The sequence below is a fragment of the Channa argus genome, chromosome 5 (genome assembly GCF_033026475.1).
Source record: "Channa argus isolate prfri chromosome 5, Channa argus male v1.0, whole genome shotgun sequence".
NCBI classification, from domain to species: domain Eukaryota; kingdom Metazoa; phylum Chordata; class Actinopteri; order Anabantiformes; family Channidae; genus Channa; species Channa argus.
This window is the reverse complement of record NC_090201.1, coordinates 8,955,506-8,977,150: the sequence shown is the minus strand read 5'-3', so window position 1 is coordinate 8,977,150 and position 21,645 is coordinate 8,955,506. Positions and strand designations below refer to the sequence as shown.

The window sequence follows — 21,645 nt, the reverse complement described above, 5'->3', positions numbered from 1 at the left end:
ACTATTAGGGATATATGATTAAAAATTGTTTTAAGTCCTACACAGTCCATTCAAGATGTTCTACCAAAGCCATAAATTGGTAGTCTATTCTTTTTACTATGGTGACATTCAATGTCACCAAAGTAAAATCCCAAAGAAATGAAACCTAGGTGAGAAGGAAGAGGACGGGAGCGTCTAAGCAGTTTTAGCTGTGAGATTAAGCTTAAAAAATCTCCCTACTCATGGTGAGTTTCTCGTTTGTGATGAAACAAAACCCAAGGAAGCGAAGTCGCATACACAGCACTACCTGAACACATCGGTAGGAATTAAATACAGAAAAACGAAACCTATACGTAGTTTTGATCCGCATCCGCAACCCGTCCGCATTATTTGCATCCTTGGACTGAGCGCACTGTCTTTATCAGCTGTCTTCCCATTCAGTAGCCTTTACTGCAACGTTTTTACTACTTTGAATTTGTATTTTCCACGAGAAAATAAGTACTAGTATAAACATGAGCACCCTGAACCAACAGTACGAGGAGAAGGTGCGTCCCTGCATCGACCTCATCGACTCTCTTCGCTCTCTGGGGGTAGAGAAGGACTTAGCGCTGCCTGCTATCGCCGTGATCGGAGACCAAAGCTCGGGGAAGAGCTCCGTGTTGGAGGCGCTGTCCGGGGTGGCTCTGCCAAGGGGGACTGGTGAGTAAAAAACACTGTTTTAAACCTAATTGATAAAATCGAATTGAAACAACCTACATTAGAGCTCAACAGATTTAAATATAATGTATGAAAGATTTTCACTAGTATGTATAAGAGTTTTTCATATGTGTGAAAGGTTTCCATATAATGTGTGAATGATTTTCACATGTAAACATGAGAGAAGATTTTTTACTTGTGTATATGAGCACACTTTATTTGTGTGTAAGAGCTTTTCAGTAGTTTGTATGACAGCTTTTCAATTGTGTATGTGAAAGCATTTTACTTGTATGTGCTTTTTGAGTGCTTTTCAGTATATGATTTTAATTTCATATGTGTCTGTGAGAGGATAATTCTAAATAATGTCCTACGGGGCACCCCATCCTATGGTCTGATGCTTTTTTTAAGTTTTATTTTTTTTTTTTAATAACTACTACATGTAAAGTGAGAAGAAGAGGTGAGAAGCCAAAATGTAAAATTTCTGCATTCCAGCTCACTTTGAGTACTGTAAATATGTCAAATACGTTTTTTAAATAAGACCATAGATGGAGAAACTGACACTGTGTCTGTCTCTCTAGTGATTCGTTTTCATAAAACAATGGAAAAAGTGGTTTAATGTAAAATGTGTTAAGTGACGTAATTGTAATATCACCTGTGAAATGCATTTTTTTTTTAAAATACTGTGAGATTCCAATCTTAGATCTCAAAACCTGCATGGCTGGATTCCCAATGGTTCAACAACTTATGATACACTTCCTGCTATATAGGATTTTTATAGAATAAGGGCATGACTGTTTTATTAGTTCAAGTGTAGAATTTCAGCTTTTATACCCTGGTATCTACACCTAGAAATCTTATACATAAAATACATAAAAGTTAACCTTTGTATTACTGCATCATAAAGCCCCTCCCAATACTTTTAAAATATTTCTCTGTAGATTTGATTGGAATTTGTTCTGTTGCAAACATCATTAATTATACTATTATTTAAGATTAGTGAGCCTGAAGCCATGCGAGCAAAAGCCACAACACCTCCATCGAGCTTCACAGATGAGCTTGTATGATTTGGAGCAGATCCTTTCTTCTGCAACCTTTTGAATCTACTGTATTAAGTAAACCATTGTATACCATCAAATAAATACTGAAATTCTAAACTTTCATCAATCTTGAATTCGCTGAGGAAATAATGATATAATAGTTAAACACCATAATGTAATGATTAATTACATTATTATCATTAATTAATTAATGATTAATGGAATGATGGACTACAGAAACTGAGCAGGAACTACAAGCCTGCTTCGAATGCACTGATTGGAGTATTTTTGAAGCTGCTGCCAACGATCTGGATGAGCTCACCGAGACTGTAACTTCATATATCAGTTTCTGTGAGGATATGTGCATTCCAACAAAGACTTATTTAACATTCAACAACAACAAGCCATGGTTCACTGCAAAACTCAGCCAGCTTCGTCAGGCCAAAGAAGATGCTCGCAGAAATGGGGACAGGGTCTTGTACAAACAGGCCAAATACACACTGGAAAAGGAGATCAGAGTAGCGAAAAGGAATTCTGATAAACTTCGGAAACAGTTACCTCTAACGACTCATCCTCCGTCTGGAGAGGTGTGAAAGCCATCACCAACTACAAGACACCATCCCCCAGCTCTGTGGAGAATCAACGACTGGCAGACGATCTGAACGAGTTCTACTGCAGGTTTGAAAGATCATCATTCACACCTCCGGTAACCCCCGTCCCCCCCACACCTGAAATTCAGTTCAGTGAAGATGATGTGCGTCAGGTCTTCAGAAAGAACAAAAGAAGTAAAGCACCAGGCCCAGACGGCGTGTCATCAGCCTGTCTGAAAACCTGTTCTGAACAGCTGGCCCTCATCTTCACACGGACTCAATAGATCAATGGAGCTGTGTGAAGTCCCAGCTTGCTTTAAACGCTCCACCATTTTTCCGGCCCCAAAGAAACCCAAAATCACTGGATTTAATGACTACAGACCCGTGGATCTGACGTCTGTGGTCATGAAGTCATTTGAAAGACTGGTTTTGGCTTATCTGAAGGACATCACTGGACCCTTACTGGACCCCTTGCAGTTTGCTTACCGAGCAAACCGGTCTGTGAACGATGCGGTGAACATGGGACTGCATTATGTTCTACAGCATCTGGACAGATTAGGGACTTATGTGAGGATCCTGTTTGTGGACTTCAGCTCTGCTTTTAACACCATTATCCCATCACTCCTCCAGCTCAAACTTACTCAGCTCTCCGTGCCCTCCTCTGTCTGTCAGTGGATCACCAGCTTCCTGACAGACAGACAGCAGCTAGTGAGGCTGGGTAAACTCTCATCCAGCACTCGCACCATCAGCACCGGCGGCCCTCAGGGCTGTGTTCTCTCCCCACTGCTCTTCTCCCCTTGTACACCAACGACTGCACCTCTAAACACCCCTCTGTCAAGCTCCTGAAGTTTGCGGATGACACCACACTGATCGGCCTCATCCAGGACGGTGACGAGTCAGCTTACAGACTGGAGGTGGAACAGCTGGCCGTCGGGTGCGGCCTTAACAACCTGAAGCTCAACACGCTCAAGACAGTGGAGATGATCGTAGACTTCAGGAGAACCCCCCTTGCTCTCCCCCCACTCACCATCATGGACAGCACTGTGACTGCAGTGGAGTCATTCAGGTTCCTGGGCACCACAATCTCCCAGGACCTGAAGTGGGACATTCACATTGACTCCATTGTGAAAAAGGCCCAGCAGAGGTTGTACTTTCTTCGCCAGCTGAAGAAGTTCAACCTTCCACAGGAGCTGCTGAAACAGTTTTACTCTGCAATCATTGAATCCATCCTCTGCACTGCTATATCTGTCTGGTTCAGCTCAGCTACCCAGTCTGATCTCAGAATACTACGGAAGGTAGTCCGGACTGCTGAGCGAATCATTGGTATAGCCCTCCTCAGTCTCCAAGAACTGTACTTATCCAGAGTAAGGAAAAGGGCAAAGAAGATCACTCTGGACCCCTCACATCCAGCACACTCCCTGTTTGAACTGTTGCCTTCTGGTCGACGCTACAGAGCCCTGAGTACCAGAACGACCAGACACAGGAACAGTTTCTTCCCTCAGGCAATCACCCTCATGAACACTTGACCATCACAGAACAAATAACACTATTGCACATAATCTAATTAAAACTCATACTCATTTACTTTTCAAGTTGCACACATAACTACTGTATTCACATTTGTCAATTTTACATTTTGTTTAGCTTTTTGCATTTATCTTTATATTGTATATTATATTGTATATTATATATTATATTATTGTATTGTATTGTATTGTATTGTATTTGTTCTTGTATTGTCACTGTCATTCTGTTGCACTGTGAAGCTTTGTCATCAAAACAAATTCCTAGTATGTGTAAACATGCCTGGCAATAAAGTTCTTTCTGATTCTGATTCTGATTCTGATTCTGATTATTTCAGTGTTTATTTTGTACTTTCACCAAGTACAGTGGTCTTCTCTTATCTTTCACTCATTATTAATTTAGGCATTGTGACAAGATGCCCTCTGGAACTGAAGATGAAGAGAAAGAAAGAGGGAGAGGAGTGGTATGGAAAGATAAGCTATCAGGATCAAGAGGAAGAGATAGAAGACCCTGCAGATGTGGAGAAAAAGATTCAAGAAGGTATACAAAAGCTAAGTTTAAATACAGCTGCTGGTTTGTTTTAGGTTGTAGTTATCAGTACTGCCACCCTCTGTTATCATTATACGTCATGTCCACGTCCTTTCTTTATAGCTCAGAATGAAATGGCTGGAATCGGTGTGGGGATTAGCCATGACCTGATCAGTCTGGAGATCGCATCTCCTGATGTTCCAGACCTGACACTTATTGACTTGCCCGGCATCGCCAGGGTGGCTGTAAAGGGACAACCAGAAGACATTGGTGATCAAGTATGTTACTTAAACATGCTGTTGGCACTTTCTAAGTTACAACGAAAAGTGTTTGCAGTGGTGTATTTGAACTGTTCTTATTACCAAGGACAGGGATCAACAGAAACCAGGGTTGTGTGTTTTCCACTCCTCATTCCTTGTCATCTCAAGAATGACTTCCTGTATTATTGTTTCCACAAACCTGATGCTCAGGCCAAAAAGCCAACAAGACTAGCGGGCATAAGCTCTAAACTTTGAACTCTCTGATCCTGGTGCATAAATTCTGTTTAGCAACAAATCCAAGGAGTGGAGTGGAACTGGAGGCAGGTTATCCTAAGCAGAAACTGATCATCTCAGTACAAAACAGCAACTACACTGTCCAACCACATGTAATTACAGTATCTCTCAGCTGGAACATGATAAAAGGATTGAATCATACCTCACAAATGTTTGGAAAAGTAACATTTAGTGTTCAGAACAAAAGTGGAAGAAGTATTTGTAGTATTATAAATTGGTTGAAAATATAACTTTTTTATGAGAAAGGACTCACTTTTTATATTAAAAGGTGCAGAGTCTTATTTAAAGCATGTGGTTAAAGTGATGAATAGCTCTACAACTCGTAAGTTGATACCCAATTTGAATTGGTGCAGATAAAGAGACTGATCCAAAAGGTCATCGCAAAACAAGAAACCATCAGTCTGGTGGTTGTTCCCTCCAATGTGGATATAGCAACCACAGAGGCTTTGAAGATGGCACAAGGGGTGGATCCAGATGGAGAGAGGACTCTGGGTAAATAGATATGATTTTTGATAACCAGCTCTTGAGGACATTACTCAATTTGTAAGTGGTTCATTCTCCATCTTTCAGGAATTTTGACAAAGCCTGACCTGGTGGACAAAGGCACTGAGGAGACGGTGGTTGACATTGTGCATAATGAAGTCATCCACCTGAAGAAAGGCTACATGATCGTCAAGTGCCGGGGTCAGAAGGAGATCACAGAGAAGGTCTCTCTGTCTGAAGCAACTGAAAGAGAGAAAGATTTCTTCAAAAATCATGCTCATTTTGAGTAAGCTGCCTTTTATGGGTACTTGTAATAAATATGTGTTGTATGTATGTAAGTGTTGACAATCTTTATAGAATGTATTCAGCCGCTTTCTGCTCTTGCTGTAGAACCCTCTATAATGACGGCCATGCCACTGTTCCTAAACTAGCTGAGAAACTCACACTTGAGCTGGTGAATCATATTGAGGTAAAATCTTTATTAGTTCTTCACATTAACATTTACTGTATTAATTGTGTTTTGCCGTTGCAAAGATTTGACCTCTGCTGTTTAATTGTTTTTTGTGTTTGTTTTTTTGGTAGAAATCTCTACCTCGACTGGAAGAGCAGATAGAGGAGAAACTAGCACAGACTCGGGCTGAGCTGGAGAGATATGGCACTGGACCCCCATCTGATGCAGCTGAGAGACTTGTCTTCTTCCTTGATGTTAGTTTCCCACTTATAAAATGTTATTAATGCTGATTAACAATCAACAGTAAGAATATATGTTTATTCAACAATGAAGTGCATGTAAACAACTGTTACTTTCTGCTGTGGTCTATGTGCTTCAGAAAGTAACTGCATTCAGTCAGGATGCCATCAATCTGACTACAGGAGAGGAACTCAAGTGTGGAGACAAACTCAATGTCTTTTTTATAATCAGAAATGAGTTTGAGAAATGGAATGACCATCTGGGCCGCTCAGGAAATAAATGTGAGTGTATGATTTTGGTGTGGTCTACATCTGTCCATCAGTATTGGTTTGAAATTTACAATATTGTATGAAAATATTAATGTTTGGTTTAAAGTTAACAGGAAAATTGAGACAGAGATGCAGGAACATGAGGAGAAGTACCGTGGAAGAGAACTACCAGGCTTCATCAACTACAAGACATTTGAGGTCATAGTCAAGGATCAGATTAAACAGCTGGAAGAACCAGCTGTTAAGAGCTTAAAGGATATAGGAGGTATATGGTGGTATTTTTCTGTATTTCTTAAATCCAGATTACCATACAAGGGGTAAACTTCTCATTAGCATGGTTAAAGGTGACTTCACCAATTTTCAAATTGCTCTTTAGGGCTTTAGTTTAGGGTTTAGATGTACATTCATGCTTTTAAATGCTTCCCTCTGACTTTCCTATATTAAAATATTGCTCTGCTTCTAGCTGAAAAACTGGAGGAGTTCACATTATTAGGAGTTCAGAGTAATTTTGGGAAACTCTGGAAAGGCCTTTTGACCATGATTACAAACTCCATAGTTTGAGCAATAAGATGACATGATCCAAGTGATCTAGAGTCATTTTTTAGCTAGCAGAAGAGAGATATTTTGATATAGTGAAGTCAATGGGAAGTTTAATCGCATTTATATATGCACTACCCAAACTACAACCAAAAGAAATTAGTTCTGGATAGTAATTAAGCTGTTTAATGTCCACCAGATGCTGTTAGGAAGTTATTCATACAGCTGGCCTACTGCAGCTTCACTGGATTTCCTAATCTCCTGAAAACAGCCAAGGTATCCAATATATTTGATGTTGACATTTATGCAATTTTATTTTCACTGTCAGCATTTTGGTACTGACTGACCTGAATTCTGATTTCTAGGCAAAGATTGAAGCCATTAAGCAAGAAAAAGAGTCCATTGCTGAGTCCATGATAAGAACCCAGTTCAAGATGGAGATGCTTGTTTACTCCCAGGACAGAACCTACAGCAGCAGTTTGAGTGAGCGAAAGAAAGAGGAGGAAGAACAGGGTGACGATGACAATTACACATTCTCTGAGCCAAGGAGCATTGTGTTCAGCACAGATAAACATGCAACATTTCAGGAGCTGATGTTGCACCTGAAATCCTATTACATAGTGAGTATTAATTTAGAGGACTAATGTTTGAACAAAATTGGTAAAAGAAACATATAGACAATAATTATTTGTGTCTTTCAAACTTTTTATTGTCCTGCTACATTTAGATTGCCAGCCAGCGCCTGGCTGACCAGATCCCACTGGTGATCCGCTACCAGATGCTACAGGAGTCTGCCATCCAATTGCAGAGGGAAATGTTGCAGATGCTTCAAGACAAGGACAATTTGGAGTTCTTGCTGAAGGAAGATTTTGAAATTGGTAGCAAGAGGGCTGCTTTGGAGAATCGCCTCAAACGCCTTATGCAGGCCCGAGAATACCTGGTAAAATTTTAGAGCAGATGTAACATCTAAGTCAGTCGCTTCTGTTGTGCTACAATTTGCAGCCTTGTCCCTCAAAATGTGTGGGGGATTCACTTTAGATGCTCTCTCTCTTTTACATACAATGCTCAATGTTGCTCGGTGCTGTAAAGCTCTTATTTGTTATACATCAATCAGTCAATACATAAACACCACCTATTGGTTTGTTGCAGCTGATCAGATTATTTTGCTTAAAATGTGCAAGATTAAATTATTTCTGCTCTCAGATGTTGGTCTGCTTGTATTTATTGTGCATGCCTACTAAAGACTTGTTTTTTATATACTGAACACAATTTGCTGTGCACTGTGTTGCTCAATCTCCAATGAAATTAAATTTGACATGAGGTTTGAAACTTTCATGCTTGTGACTACACAGCGGATCATTTGTCCACGTTGATTTGGCAGGTTTCACGATGCTCTTCCTAACACAACCCTCCCCAGGAGCACAGCTGGTGATGTGGATAGGCTCTTGGGGGCTACGAGTCTTGCCTGGGACACTTCGACATGTGGTCGGGAAGATAGGGGAGCGAACCTCCAACCATAGTCGGCCCCTCTAGTTCACCTATGACTGATTTTGTTTTTTTCCTGACAACCATTTTCCACCTTTTCATAAATAATATTCATTTTTTAAAATCCACCTGATGCATCTCTAAAATCATTGTCAGCCTGAAAATCTTGATTCGTTACGCAAACTAAGACATTAAAAAGAAACAAACAAAAAACAAACAAGGAAACAATCCAGGAAAAGTTCACTTTATTTAAAAATAGAAAAACAAAAGTGGTTCATTTTATAAATTTTTGGTGTGGATCTCCACATATTCATTCACCATTCTCAGCGGAGCTCTCCTGATTGTTTTCATCATTATCCGATTTCTCGTCGTCTAGAAAAAAAACTAACATGATTAACAAATCACAGTACCACTGCTTTTTCTAAACTTTTTGCCGATCGCTGTTTTTCTTTACTCACTCTCAAGTGTTTGCTGTAGTTCCTGTATGGTAGTGAGTAGCACGTGGAATTGCTTCTTCCTTAACTCCAACTGGGTAAGACAAAAGGGAGATAAAACATGAATATTAGTAATGACTAAAGGCATTAGAAAAAAATCACAAATATACTAGGCTTTACCTTTGCATCCACGTTCTCTTTGATGTGAGAAAGTTGCTGGAGTTCTTTGTCAAGCGCCTCCAATTGCCTGTAAAACAACAAAACTAAACTGAGCACATAAATAGATGATAAAAGTAAACACTGCTCTCACATGTAGAACAACAGTACAACTTACTCAATATAGGGGTACACAGAAAACACGAGCTGACTTACTTTAATGTTTCGTGTCGGTCTGGATGTTGCTGGATAACCTTAGCTAAAGCATCATACTCTGAAATAAAGGGGGTAACAGAGCGTGTGAAACCATGAAAATGTACAATTACAACATTTACATATATTTGACATTGTCAATGCTACTAGTTGGGAACTATGTTTAAAAACAAATACAAATAGTGATGTATACACAATAAGGGATAATTCCAAAACACATGAAATCTGTTTCCCAATATTTCTCTCTCTCAGAAATACAGGATTTCTCTACACTGATCAGGAGCACCGGTCATATCCTTACCTTGACGATTTTTTCGTATTCTCTTTGCCCTTTGAATTTCCTTTTTGCATTCTGCTATCTTTTCATGTGCAGACATTATGTTTTGTTCTGCAATGTAGAAAAAAACCTTACTGTTAATAAGTTTAATAATAACAAAAAAAATTCCAGTCATTGTTTTTCAGTGACTCTCAGTTTTTCTACTTCCTCCTACTTACTGCAGAGTAAGTATGAAATGCATTGTAGTATTTCTGTTAAGTAAACAAGTTATAAATATTCAAGGTCACAGAGTAATCTCCATTTCTTACCTATATTCGAGTAGATTTTCTCATAATTCTCCATTTCCCGTAGATTCATGTCGTAAACCATTAGTGTCTTCCCCATGGAGAACTCACACTGGGCCAGCGTCCCCAACATTCTTTGATACTGCGTAAATCTGAAAATAATAAAAACAATAAGGTGGTTTGACTCGAAACAAGGCAGCTTTTTGCCATACTTATATGAAAATACTTGATGACAAAGTTCAAAGTGGAGGTCTCTATAGTTCACTCACCCTTCCTCCGGGGTCCCAGGCGAGTTGCACCATTTAATGAAACTCTTTAGGAGTACATTGATTCGGCGGTCATCTCCAGCTCCATCCCCGTCAATTAGAAGACGCTTACGAATTACTTCATCTAGAAAAGGGTGCAAAGTGGGTCAAAAACCTTTTAGACACAAGATGTAAATAGAAGAACCGCTGAGCTAACCGTGAGCTAACTAGTTAGCATGGCTGTTTTTTATCAGGGTAACTGTTTTGATCGCAAGCTAATTTTATGTAGAAAAAGATTTCGCTTTGGACAGAATAGCTGGAAACAAATTTATACTTTAAAAACCCTGGCACTCCTTGATACTGGTACCTTAGCAAAGTTGAAATAAATGAATTAGCTTCGCAGCTAGCTTACCGTCTGTAACAGCTCCCATGTCTGTACCTAGACTGATAAACTTTATTGAGCAGCAGGAAGTAAACAAATAAGCCCGCCCCATCACTGATAACAAAGAACGGTGATTGGTCAGTGACAATAGGCTGAGTTTTACAGAAGAAAATAAAATACTTTAAAAAAGTTTTTAAAATGTTAAATGTAGGAAACGCACCTGTAATAACTGACTAAATCCTTCAAAGACACGAAGAAAAATTAAAAAGAAATGGGAATTTTAAAACCATTTCGGTAAGAACTTTTCATGCATGAGAAAGTGCATTCAAACAAAAGTTCAAGAGACAGCATAATTATTTTGTCTTTCTTGACCTGGATAGAGATTTTTTTATTCATAACACAAAAATCAAGTTAAAACTATACGGATGTACAAAACTGATGTATTATAGGTGTAATTTTGAACAAGGGTGATCAAACTTAAACTAAACTTACTGGGAAAAAAAAACAGCATTGTGTTTTTCAAAGGACCCCTCACACGCGCGCGCGCGCATATGTAGCAAGACTAGGTGAAACCGGAATAAGACAATACAGAAGGTGAAAGTTTTAGTTAAATGTGTTGAGTTGGTTTCTTGAATATCTGATAATTCAGAAGCTATTAGCTTTAATGTAATTTAATGAATTTTTGTAATTAATGTTAACGTTAATATTAAAGAAAAAATGCGTTTATTTTTTGTCTTCTTGGGTGTTGGAGCGGTTTTACCGCAAACCACAGTAGTTCTACTATTTTATACTGTAAACAGGCCCTTGTGTTATTTGTCTTTAAAGATACAATAGCCTACAATGAAGGACAGAGAAAAGAAAGAGCATGAAAATTAAAAAGCAGAAAGACAATAAAATTTGATGTGACAAGATTATAATTATTTACATCAATGTGATAAGGGTGTTATGATAACAGAAAAATCATACAAGTGCATTCGTTTTTAATGTCAATTTTACACAGTAGTTTTAAATATAATATAGACGAAATTATATTTTCTAAATAAAATAAGAAAAATTACAAACAGCCCTATACATTGTTAAATGTAAAATACTAAAAATACTTAAAATACTGAAATTGCAGAAATTGCAAAAAATTGAATTAGCAGTCTTTGGTGTCCTTAGTGTTCTAAACAAATACAACACTTAACTCAAATATTCTGAAATAAATACACTGAACAAATAATAAATCATCACCTCTATGCCTTTGAAGAAATTATTCATGTAGTCTAATTCTTGCAGGGGATACATTCTGTATACCATATGTGACACCTCATTGACCCTGGGTGTAATACAACAACACAAAATTTCCCAGCGTTATTAATACATTTAACCGAACCGATTTAACTGATTTTGATAGTTGAGTAGATGCTTTGATTGTGCGTGTACGTGCGTCCTGGCGAAATGACGTCTCTGTCCCAGAATGCAGTCTGGTAAACAGACATGGAAGCACCAGGTGAAGACCTCCACAGAGGCTGAACACTGCACTCGCTCTTTCCCACCGTCTTCTGTCTACTTCGCCGAGTAAATCCAGTTGATATCTGTCTGGCTGGTGTCACGTTTACGTCTATAGCACCCAGAGTCTCGGTAAGAGTGAAGTTGTTGTCGATTCGTAACGACTGCTAATGACTTCTGCTGTGCTGTCAGTCTTCTGCCAGCTTTTTCGCTAACGCTAGCCATTGCTGGCTACAGGCTCCAGCTAGCAGGCTAATGTAGCCACTACTGCTCTCTAGTAACGTTTGTACCAGTCACAGACACACACTGGATGGAGCCTGTTTTCATCACACAAATCCGTATAGACAGTACGTCTTTTTCCACACATCAAATTTACTACTAGTGTTCACGTTGTTTTTTCAATGTTTTAAAAAGCTGTTAATGTGTATTATTGCTGGCAACAACGCTAGCCAATAAAACTGCTGGCTTGTCTTGCTATCTGATAGCTAAGGTTGGCTAACTAACTTGCTCAGTTGTCCTGTCAACATGTGTAGTTAGTTGTCAATGGCAAACACCACGTTTTTAAATAATCTACTTAACGTTTGTGGTAAGGCACGCTTTGACACGCTGTCATTATAGAGCCCACATGTCAACTGAATTCAGGCTAAGCTACGAATAACTTACTGACAACTTATTTTTACCAGATAGCAGATAATTTGTTTGGTAGATGAATGTTAAATACGATACACTCACTGTGATGTCATAGTCAATGTATATAGAAATGTGGTGTGTTGGTTGACAATTCACTATGATTTTATATTGACTTTTAGTAAAGTCACATTGTGATAATATGATTGTATTGTACCGATTTGTGTTGTCCAATTGATTTGTTTCTTATAATTGCTTATTACAGCTAACAAATTATGTTTTTGCATTAAATATTGTTAAGGGTTAAGTTTGCATAACCTTACTGTAAGATGGCATGTAAGGTAATGCAAACACATCTCTAATTCTAACATAGTAATAATGCACATTCTTCTTCTTTTCCTTTTGGCTGTTCCCTTTCAGGGGTAGCCACAGAGAATCATCTGGATCTATCTAACTCTATCCTCTGCATCCTCTTCTCTCACACCAACTAACTTCATATCCTAATAATGCACATTCATTCAGTACAAATGTTCTTTCATCGTCAGAACTAAAATTGTCAAGGAGTGTGTAAAAATTAATGGCTTTAGCTCAGTTGGTAAAGGCAGTCGTCCACGGACGACAGGATAAGTGGTTTGATCCCCGGCCCTGGCTATATGGCGAAGTGTCCCTGGGCAAGACACTGAACCCCTAACAGCCCATTCCCCTCCCCAGCTGTGCAGTGCCTGTCCAAGCCCGGTAGAAATTGGGAGGGTTGCGTCAGGAAGGGCATCAGGCGTAAAAACTGTGACAAATCAACATACGAACGATGATCCGCTGTGGCGACCCTGAACTCACGGAATAAGCCAAAAGGACAAAAATAAATAAATAAATCAGTGCAAAAGTTTCCATTACCGTTGATAAAATATCTAAAAGCTAAATAACAACAAACAAATTTCCTAACTTTAAATAATTTCTAATGAAGAAACATTTGAATTAGCTGAATGTGTATTAAATATTGTTTTGGTGAAAAAGAATATTTGTTTTAATCATTTTGCCACTTCAAAATTAGAAGATGCATTTCTGTATCTTAAATTTAAGAATTTAGCATTTTTGAAATTTGTCCTGCACTTTAATAAGTTATAGTAATAGGTTTAATATGCTGAAGCATAAGCTTTTAGCAAACGACTTTTGAAGTATTGTGCCATTTGAAGATAGGTTGTAATTCATAACAAGCAGCTACAGTGACGCTGTATAGTTTTTTTTATTCTGTATTCGCTGTATATATTGCATGAGTTAAGAAAACCGAAATAATGACTGAAAGGGATCACTGTGGTGCTGAAGGGGTGGTTAGAGATGGTTCCATGAAGGATGGGATTACTGCACAGTGGTGATGCTAATAACAAGGACCAGAGAGGAAAGTGTTACCGTCTGGAAATATAGTTTCTTGGTCACATTTTGAAAAGGCAAAATGAATAGATTTTCCTTAATGCATGTACGTGTGTGGGTTTGTGTGTCTCTAGAATTCCTCTCCAGTGTGAGGCAGCCATTGATTACCCAAACTGATGAGGATCGACTGATTCAATAAAATATAAATCCTTTAATCTTTTTTTGCCAAGGTAAGTTCTCAAAGGTACTCATTATGACACTATGTTTACAAGTTCTTTGAAGGGATGTACAATATTCACTTGTGAATTGGATTTTAATGAATACATTTTAAAGGATCCTTGCCCTCAATTACCATTCAGATGCTAAAACAAACACGGAATCTTCTCTACTTACATGTTGTTGGTTCTCAGCCTGCAGCCTCAATTATCTTGTTTATCTGTGGCATAGACCTCTGTTGTTGTCCAAATAACAACAACTATAAAAAAAACATCAGTCAGACACACTGCTTCACTGGGAGACATGTTTATTTATTCTAAAAACCAACAAATAAATGTTTTCCACACTAATCAGAGTCTGTGTATTTCCACGTAAAGGAATGAATGTGCAGTTGGCCTACTGTGGTACAAGGAAATGCCAATTTGAATGCCAATGCAGAGCAATTATCAGGATCTTGGTTTTGGAATGAAGAAACATAACACAGTGGAGCAGTGTGTTTGGTTAAAGTGTTTTTCATCAGTTCTGACCAATAGTGGAGGTCTACAGCATCAATTAATAATATAATGTAGTCTACAGACTAAATGTGAGTAGAAGAGATTCAGTGTTAGTTTTAGGATCTGCAAGGTGATTGTCAACAATATAATTAATTTACAGAAAGACATCTACAACAAATTAACATTTTGCCTCTTTGTGATAATCAGAAGATAAGAGATACAAACACAACTTTCTATGTTCTTTACTAATTAATATCAGATTTTTACTCTTATTGTAATAATGGCATGTGTGTGCTGGAGTAAAAGTAGTATAATGCATGGCAAAAGGAAAAAAAACAATTTTAATTATTTAAATGAATGCTTTATTGTGTTACAGATATTGAAGGTGAGGTACTTGTTTTTATTTTGTTTATTACACATTGCATTCATCTATAAAAAAATAGCATTTAATTAAACTACAATAACGCTAAGCATCTAGCACCACAGGTTTTTCCAAGGCAGTATGTAATTATGAAACATTTGTATTAGTCTGCCTAAATATAAGACATGATTGTATATTATTCAAACTTTTGCAAATGTTTAGCTTTACTAGTAATATAACTGCTTTTAATTTGTGTTATATTACAATACAGAGCAAAAAATAACATCGTCAGTAAATAAATCATATTCGAACAAGGTGCCAGAAGGGGATTACAGTGCATGTGCAAAAGGGAATATCCTTTGATATTTATCTTTTAGAGATTAGGCGTTTGTTGATGCTTTTAAAAAAAAAAATACTGCACATCTGTTACCTATCACAGCTACTCAGTGCAGATGCTTAAGATAGAGAAGGTAATGTATTTATAATACAAAGGGGCAGAGCTCATCGAAACTATACAAACTTCAATTGTACTTTGTGTATAATTTGTGCAGAGGATAAATGTAAAACACACATTTCGGTGAAAAACAATTGATCTTTGATCTTTTCATCAGTGAAAAACACTTGTGGGAAATGCATACTGTATGTTGCTCCAGATAATCAATAATTTGATATATTGTACTTTTGTATCTAAAACCGATTTAATACAGAGGAGATAATTTGGGTACATGTGGAATATTAAGTGTGGACCCACTGTTTACTGAATGCAAACAATAGCCTGTGGTTTGGTAAACAGTACCTATAGAAGCAGTTTTTAATTATGCATGCTAAAAATTAACATCTCCATACTGTGTACATATGCGACTTGTTTGGAATGTTTATGTCTTTCTCTTTTTATGTTTGATAGAATAAATTAACATCTTCATGACAGCTTCTTAATATGTATTCCTAAATTTAGCCCCTTTAAAGACTGCAAAGTTTCTGAACTCTAGTATTGAACAACAGAGTCAAAGTAGCTTTTGATCAAACCTTTTTTTTTTTTTTTTATTGTGTCCCAAACAGAAATGCAACGTTTTCTACCATTTAATAAAGTTTTCCTTCTGCCCACCTCCAGTTTGGTATCAGGGAAAGAGCAAAGCTGCATACCCTTGCTTTGCTATTTTGTCAAACTTATCATTGTGTTATAAGAAGGCTAAATGATAAGAAAGTATGGTTACATGGAATGACATATTACACCATTAATATTTGAAATATTAAACTTTTGTTTCAGTCAGGTTAATTTATTACATAAGCTCTATCTGTACTAAATTTTAAATTGCATTTTTTGTTTTCTTAAATTTTCACTTTGGTAATTTGAATATATGCTTGGGTTAGCTCACAAGCATGTCATTCCGAAAGTGAAAGTAAAGGAAACTTGGCTGTAAATAACATTTGAAAAGTACACTGTAATATCTCAGCAATTTTGTCTCATAAACATATACTCCTATTTATCAATTATTAATTAGCTAACCTAATTCAAATTAAAATTTCTAGTTTTTATTCTTGAAACTTATAAACAAGAGTTGTTCTAACTTAAAGTCTTATAACTGATGAGTTGAATTAATAAATTTCTGAGAGTCCATTCAACTCATTAACTCTATTGTTAGTTTCTGTTGTTTAAAGAAAAGATTAATAGTGGAAACTTGCTATTTAAATTTGGTCATGATTGATTCCACATGATTGACTAAGTCAGGGGCGACTGTGGCGCAGGAAGGTAGAGCAGTTGTTCACCAATCTCACAGTTGTTGGTTCAGTCCTCCAGTCACATGTCGAAGTGTCCTTGAGCAAGACACTGAACCCCAACTTAGTTGCTCCCGATGTGTATGTGTGTGTGTGTGATTGTGAGTGTGCGTGGGTGAATAAGAAGCAGTGTAAAGCGCTTTGAGTGGTAGAAATAGGTAGAAAAGCGCTATATAAGTGCAGATTTACCATTTGATTATTTTCATAATAATGAAAACAGGACCATGGTGAAGATTGATGCACATATTTATCAGTCACTGGAAGCTGCTTAACATGAAGGTTTTGTACTGATTACTACAGTGCAGTTCTTATATTGGGGCCAAGTTGATTCTGTTAACTGGAGAACTATGTTCCTTTTCTCAGTGTGAAGAGTTAACTCTTCAGTTGAAATAATTCTATGGTTGCTTAACTTTGGGGCCCAACTACTGACTCTCATTAAGTATTACACTAATGTACAGTTGCATAAGTTAGTGGTAAAATGATATCTGATCTTCAACAACCTCACAGATATCCAAAACAAACATGCAAATGTTTTCTTAATATTGAAGCACTGAATGGAGCATCATAATATGGGGGTGATTTTCTGTCTCTAGATCTGGGCCAAATTTATCAAAAGATTCCTTCAGGATAATGTCAGGCTGGCTGTCTGCAAGCACAAGCACAGAAGAAGCTTGTTGATGAAGAATGGCAATGACCTTTAACATTGAAGTAAATTTTAAACAAAATGGCTTCAAAGACAAAAATCCACCTTTTGGAGATGCCCAGTCAAAGCCCATTAGAGATTCTGTGGAATTACTTCAAGACAGCCATTCACGTCAGATGTTATTAGAATAGGCTTTAGCTAAATCAGTTCAGAAAGAAAGAATCGTCCAAAATTTCTCTTGAAAGTTGTACAGGTCTGAGCCACAGCAACAGGACGTGCTTGCTTGACATTATTCAATAAAGACATTAAAGGTCATAACTGCATTTTATAATCTGGGCAATATTGTTTTTGTTGATATGTTACTTTGTTGAAGGTCAGATCAAACTACATTACCATGTTATGCAGAAAACCAAGCAACTGCATAGCACTATTGCTTTTCTCTCGCAAATGTATTGTACTGCTAATATTCTAAACATTTTGGAAAAAAGTTAATTTCACAGCTCTGTTTTATTAAAAGCAAAAGCAGGATGCAGATTGACATGCAGTTGGACCCAATTTTATAGTAGCGCAGTTTAATTGTGGGCTCTGCAATTTCAAATTCTTACACTATACCTATTTATATGTAGGCTATTGTGTATATTTTTGTAATTCTATAATTTGCCGTGTAACCAATGACTGAATGTTGTTATCATAGGCCATTTAATAAGCAAGAATTAACACTAAATATTGCATTTAATGCATATTAAACCTTAAGCTAAACTAGCGCAGAGCCCTGTCAGAAAAACAACCAGTCAAAACCTTGTTCATTTCGTATATGCAATGTTGTTTAAACCTTATACTTGTTGCTTGTCTACCGCTTGTGAGGGGCGGGTACAGTAAAATAACGCGTTTGTCCTTGTCAATCAGATGAAAAAGTCCTCCCATCGCGGCGCTAACAACACTGACTCTTGTGTTGTTACGTTGTAGCGGAAAGAATGTCGGAAAGGGCCGAGGATGACGTCAGGGGGGAGCAGCTCCGAGCGGCCAGGCAGCAGCTGAAGCAGCAGCAGCAGATCCAGCGGGGAGAAGGCTCCACAGCAATGGCGACTGTTGCGGAGCGGAGATCCTTACCTAGTCCAGAAATAATGCTGGGACAGCCTTGGAGCAACTGGGTCGACGCAGCCAAACTCCACGGCAACGACGGTGAGTCCCCCAGCGTCCCGATTTTGCGCTAGAAAGCGAGGTAGAGCGCGACAGTTACCAGTCCCGTCCTGTTTTTTGGCCGATTGCATGCAGTTTTTGGTGGAATATGAAGAAACGCTACTGGTAGCAGCAACACGGGCAGGCAAGCAAGTGCAACTATTTATTTGTCTGTGTCGAATTGCCTCATTTTCAGGTGCTGAATCGGAGGAAAGTTTTAAAGACTTCAGTAAAAATCGAGAAGCCATGCGTTTGTGCAGAGAAGGTGAGTGTTTTTTTCCCCCGGTAGGGCCAAAGGTGTATTTTGGTTCTGGGGGTTTGCACACACCACACGCACACATGGATTCAAATACTTAAAACACGCGTCGTACGGCCAAATGTTAATCTAGTGTAAATCATGCGTATCATGAATTGACTGGACAAGCGGATGTAATCAGTGAAACATGTGCCTGCTAGTCGTGTGGTAGTTTACATTTACATAGGTCCTTAAAATAACTTAACGGTTAACAACTTAGACTCACTGTAGTTGAGAATGGGCCAAAACATACCTCGATGTCATATTCAGGTTTAAGAAAACATTTAATGCACTTTATAGACCAGCATCCACATTTCTGCCATTTTACATAATGAAACCTTTCACCATGTTTTCTCTAACCTTAACACAACAGTAGTGGTGGTTGCTTGTATTATTTTAAAGGTTAATAATTAGATCATTCTATGATTTCCCAAATGGAGAATCTTCATATAGTTGTGATAGTTAAAACAACAAACATGACTATTTGCAGAAAAAGCCTTCTTAGTCTTAGTTCCATAAACTCAACACAAAATATGTTCAGCTGTAGTGTTTGGTACAATATAGATAAAAGTTGTTTGAAATCAGATCAAATGCTGAGGTTCTTACAATATGCTATTTATGCCTTTACAGCTGTTTCCCCTATAATCATCAAGACATATAGATATGTAATTAATACTGGCCTGACAAATGTAAACTCTGATGGTCTGCCATCAACCAGAGTACAAAAAAATACCAGATTTCTCTGATAATAAAGTGAAGGGATAATTTTATATTGTGTATGTGTGTGTGTATGTGTATATATATATATATATATATATATATATATATAAAATCTCAGATTATTCAGGCATTTCTTTTTAAATTTTAAACATGGTGTAGGTTTAGATGATGTTTTTATTGAAGGTCAAAACCATAAAACGCATTAACAGGGAAGGGTTTAGTCATGACAGAATAAAGAGAAAGGACATCATCTGATGCAAGTGATAAAACCCACAATGTCAAAAGCACACATCTACTTGCTTCAGAGCCACAAAGTGATTCTTCAGAGCATTTTGTACTGAAATTGTATTTTTGGAAACACCTTGATTTGCGTTAGCTGATGTGTCCTGCTGGCAGGGCCGGATTTAGAAAGAGCTTCACCACAAAGTAAAATAGTTATATTAATAAAATTGGCCTTTGTTTAAGTACAAACCAATTATCATGCTCTGTTTTCTTGGCTTATATAAAACATCTTGCTCTGAGATCAGAATGTTGACAGAATAGATGAAGGAATAATTCAAACCAGAATTAATTGAAAGACTTTGCTACCACAGTGATACAGTACCTAGTTGTAGTTTGATGCCTAGTGCATATAATTAAAAGTTTCATGCAGTCTTGCACAGTTCATTGTGCGACTACCTTAAAGCATTTGACCTCCAAAGATGGTATGTGTATTTTGGATTTTTTTTTATATTTCACGATAACAATATTTTGAATAAATTTGAGGATTTTAATTTCTTGCCCAATTACATATGAGCTGGGCATGCTAAATGTGACCTTCCTGTTGTGAGTATGGTTATTACAGTGAGTAGAACACTAAGATCAAGATAAACTTTTTTCTTTGAGCTGTATTACAAATGTAAATACAATCTTAACTTTATTTGTAATCCTATATGAAATTGTGTTGTGTTTAACTCGACTGAGAAAATATTGGAATTGCAGTTCAGGCTAAAAAAAAAGGCGAGGATCTTCTTCAGACACTGTAAAATAATTAATTCTGCAGCCAGTGACAATGCTATCACGGTGGTATGTACAACTGTCCCAGAGTTCTACAGGTTTCTGACTTAGCTGGCTCCTAATATGTAACACCTTTGGACACTAATTTGGAAGTGTAGTTGAAATCAGTTTCTGGTTCTTGTTCTTGCTGGCTAACAATGTGTTTGCAGAGATGAATATCTATTTGAAGTTGTCTTACAGAAAGATGGCATATTGTATTTAATTTTAGGCCTTGTGATGCCACAAGGGTTTGTCCAGCTTTAGTTTCTATTGCTTTCTCGCTGTCACCTAAGTCAGTAAATGGATAATTCATAATTGTTACAACATCTACTAATTTGTATTTTCATTGGTCAACAATGTGGCCTGTACATATTTCAAGACCAGTGCACAATTTTGGCAGCAAATGTCCAGTGTCAAACTCACTGCTCCTGCAGGATGGCATAGTATTTAAATTAGGATGATATACATTATCACATTTACGCTTCATTATTGTTAAGTTGGTCCCTTACCCTAAAAGATTATATGCTGTTTGTGAGTGGAGCATTATTTTCTCAGGTCAAGAAAAAAAAAAACACAATGGTCATTTACAAATCAAGGCTGTTAGGTCACTTGCCATACAACTGACATGAAGCATGTCTCTGTCATTTGGCAGCCTCTGTCACTGACTGTTGTTTATGTCATTGTGTTGATCAACAGCTTGTGGCAGACGTGTTTCTTCACAGAATGTAATTCTTAGTGAGTGACTGTGTGTGTGTTGGGGTATTACAAGTGGATGACTACACCTCTCTGCCATGACTCACCACCAGATTCCTCCTGTGGTGTAACTACCATCCTAAAACAAACAGTTGATTTACGCATACATTATAAAAATGTGTGGATATTAATGACTGATGAATAACCTCATCACCTGTCCTGACTTTTTTTGAAATTTTACAGTGACCGTGTCACATTCAGGAAGCTGGGAAATGTAGTGTCGCTGTCAGCCACTGGTTAGACTTAGTCAGTGTGTGTGCTGCTCAGAGGCAGCGAGCACTGCTACAGTTCCACCTAGATCATTCATCACTGCCATGGATGAGGAT

The 21,645-nt window shown here is 37.6% G+C and overlaps 3 protein-coding genes across 5 annotated transcripts in view; 2 read left to right on the top strand and 1 right to left on the bottom strand.

The window, feature by feature from the left end:
- Nucleotides 1–335: 335 nt before the first annotated feature.
- On the top strand, nucleotides 336–8,090 carry LOC137126977 (interferon-induced GTP-binding protein Mx-like). Its single transcript, XM_067503214.1, has 12 exons — nucleotides 336–678; nucleotides 4,229–4,366; nucleotides 4,478–4,632; nucleotides 5,262–5,400; nucleotides 5,479–5,677; nucleotides 5,782–5,860; nucleotides 5,974–6,096; nucleotides 6,222–6,363; nucleotides 6,458–6,616; nucleotides 7,088–7,164; nucleotides 7,254–7,508; nucleotides 7,616–8,090. Exons 1-12 carry the CDS (start codon nucleotides 492–494, stop codon nucleotides 7,838–7,840), a joined length of 1,878 nt encoding a protein of 625 aa, XP_067359315.1. The 5' UTR covers nucleotides 336–491; the 3' UTR covers nucleotides 7,841–8,090.
- Nucleotides 8,091–8,601: 511 nt separating this feature from the next.
- thoc7 (THO complex 7) lies at nucleotides 8,602–10,439 on the bottom strand. Its single transcript, XM_067503215.1, has 8 exons — nucleotides 10,395–10,439; nucleotides 10,007–10,127; nucleotides 9,762–9,889; nucleotides 9,478–9,564; nucleotides 9,180–9,237; nucleotides 8,988–9,054; nucleotides 8,832–8,901; nucleotides 8,602–8,745 (listed from the first exon to the last, which is right to left on the bottom strand). Exons 1-8 carry the CDS (start codon nucleotides 10,411–10,413, stop codon nucleotides 8,684–8,686), a joined length of 612 nt encoding a protein of 203 aa, XP_067359316.1. The 5' UTR covers nucleotides 10,414–10,439; the 3' UTR covers nucleotides 8,602–8,683.
- Nucleotides 10,440–11,818: 1,379 nt separating this feature from the next.
- Nucleotides 11,819–21,645, top strand: part of LOC137127566 (ataxin-7) — a 30,938-nt gene continuing 21,111 nt past the window's right edge. The window contains exons 1-4 of one of the 3 annotated variants that reach the window (XM_067504693.1): nucleotides 11,819–11,987; nucleotides 13,982–14,077; nucleotides 18,304–18,519; nucleotides 18,713–18,781. In XM_067504693.1, coding sequence (XP_067360794.1) covers nucleotides 18,312–18,519; nucleotides 18,713–18,781 — 277 coding nt within the window. In that variant the 5' untranslated portion in view covers nucleotides 11,819–11,987; nucleotides 13,982–14,077; nucleotides 18,304–18,311. Of the gene's footprint in view, nucleotides 11,988–13,981; nucleotides 14,078–18,243; nucleotides 18,520–18,712; nucleotides 18,782–21,645 lie in introns of all 3 variants that reach the window. The other 2 variants (XM_067504694.1, XM_067504695.1) reach the window with 2 other exon arrangements.

Bases quoted from the DNA above. Each gene is read 5' to 3' on its own strand.
- LOC137126977 (XM_067503214.1), top strand. From the start codon at position 492: ATGAGCACCCTGAACCAACAGTACGAGGAGAAGGTGCGTCCCTGCATC. The intron at 4,633-5,261 runs GTATGTTACTTA...GAATTGGTGCAG, and splicing joins CAGAAGACATTGGTGATCAA to ATAAAGAGACTGATCCAAAA. The intron at 6,617-7,087 runs GTATATGGTGGT...AATGTCCACCAG, and splicing joins GAGCTTAAAGGATATAGGAG to ATGCTGTTAGGAAGTTATTC.
- thoc7 (XM_067503215.1), bottom strand. The intron at 9,055-9,179 runs GTAAGTCAGCTC...GTTGTTTTACAG, and splicing joins GACCGACACGAAACATTAAA to GCAATTGGAGGCGCTTGACA. The intron at 8,746-8,831 runs GTGAGTAAAGAA...TTTTTTTTCTAG, and splicing joins ACTACAGCAAACACTTGAGA to ACGACGAGAAATCGGATAAT.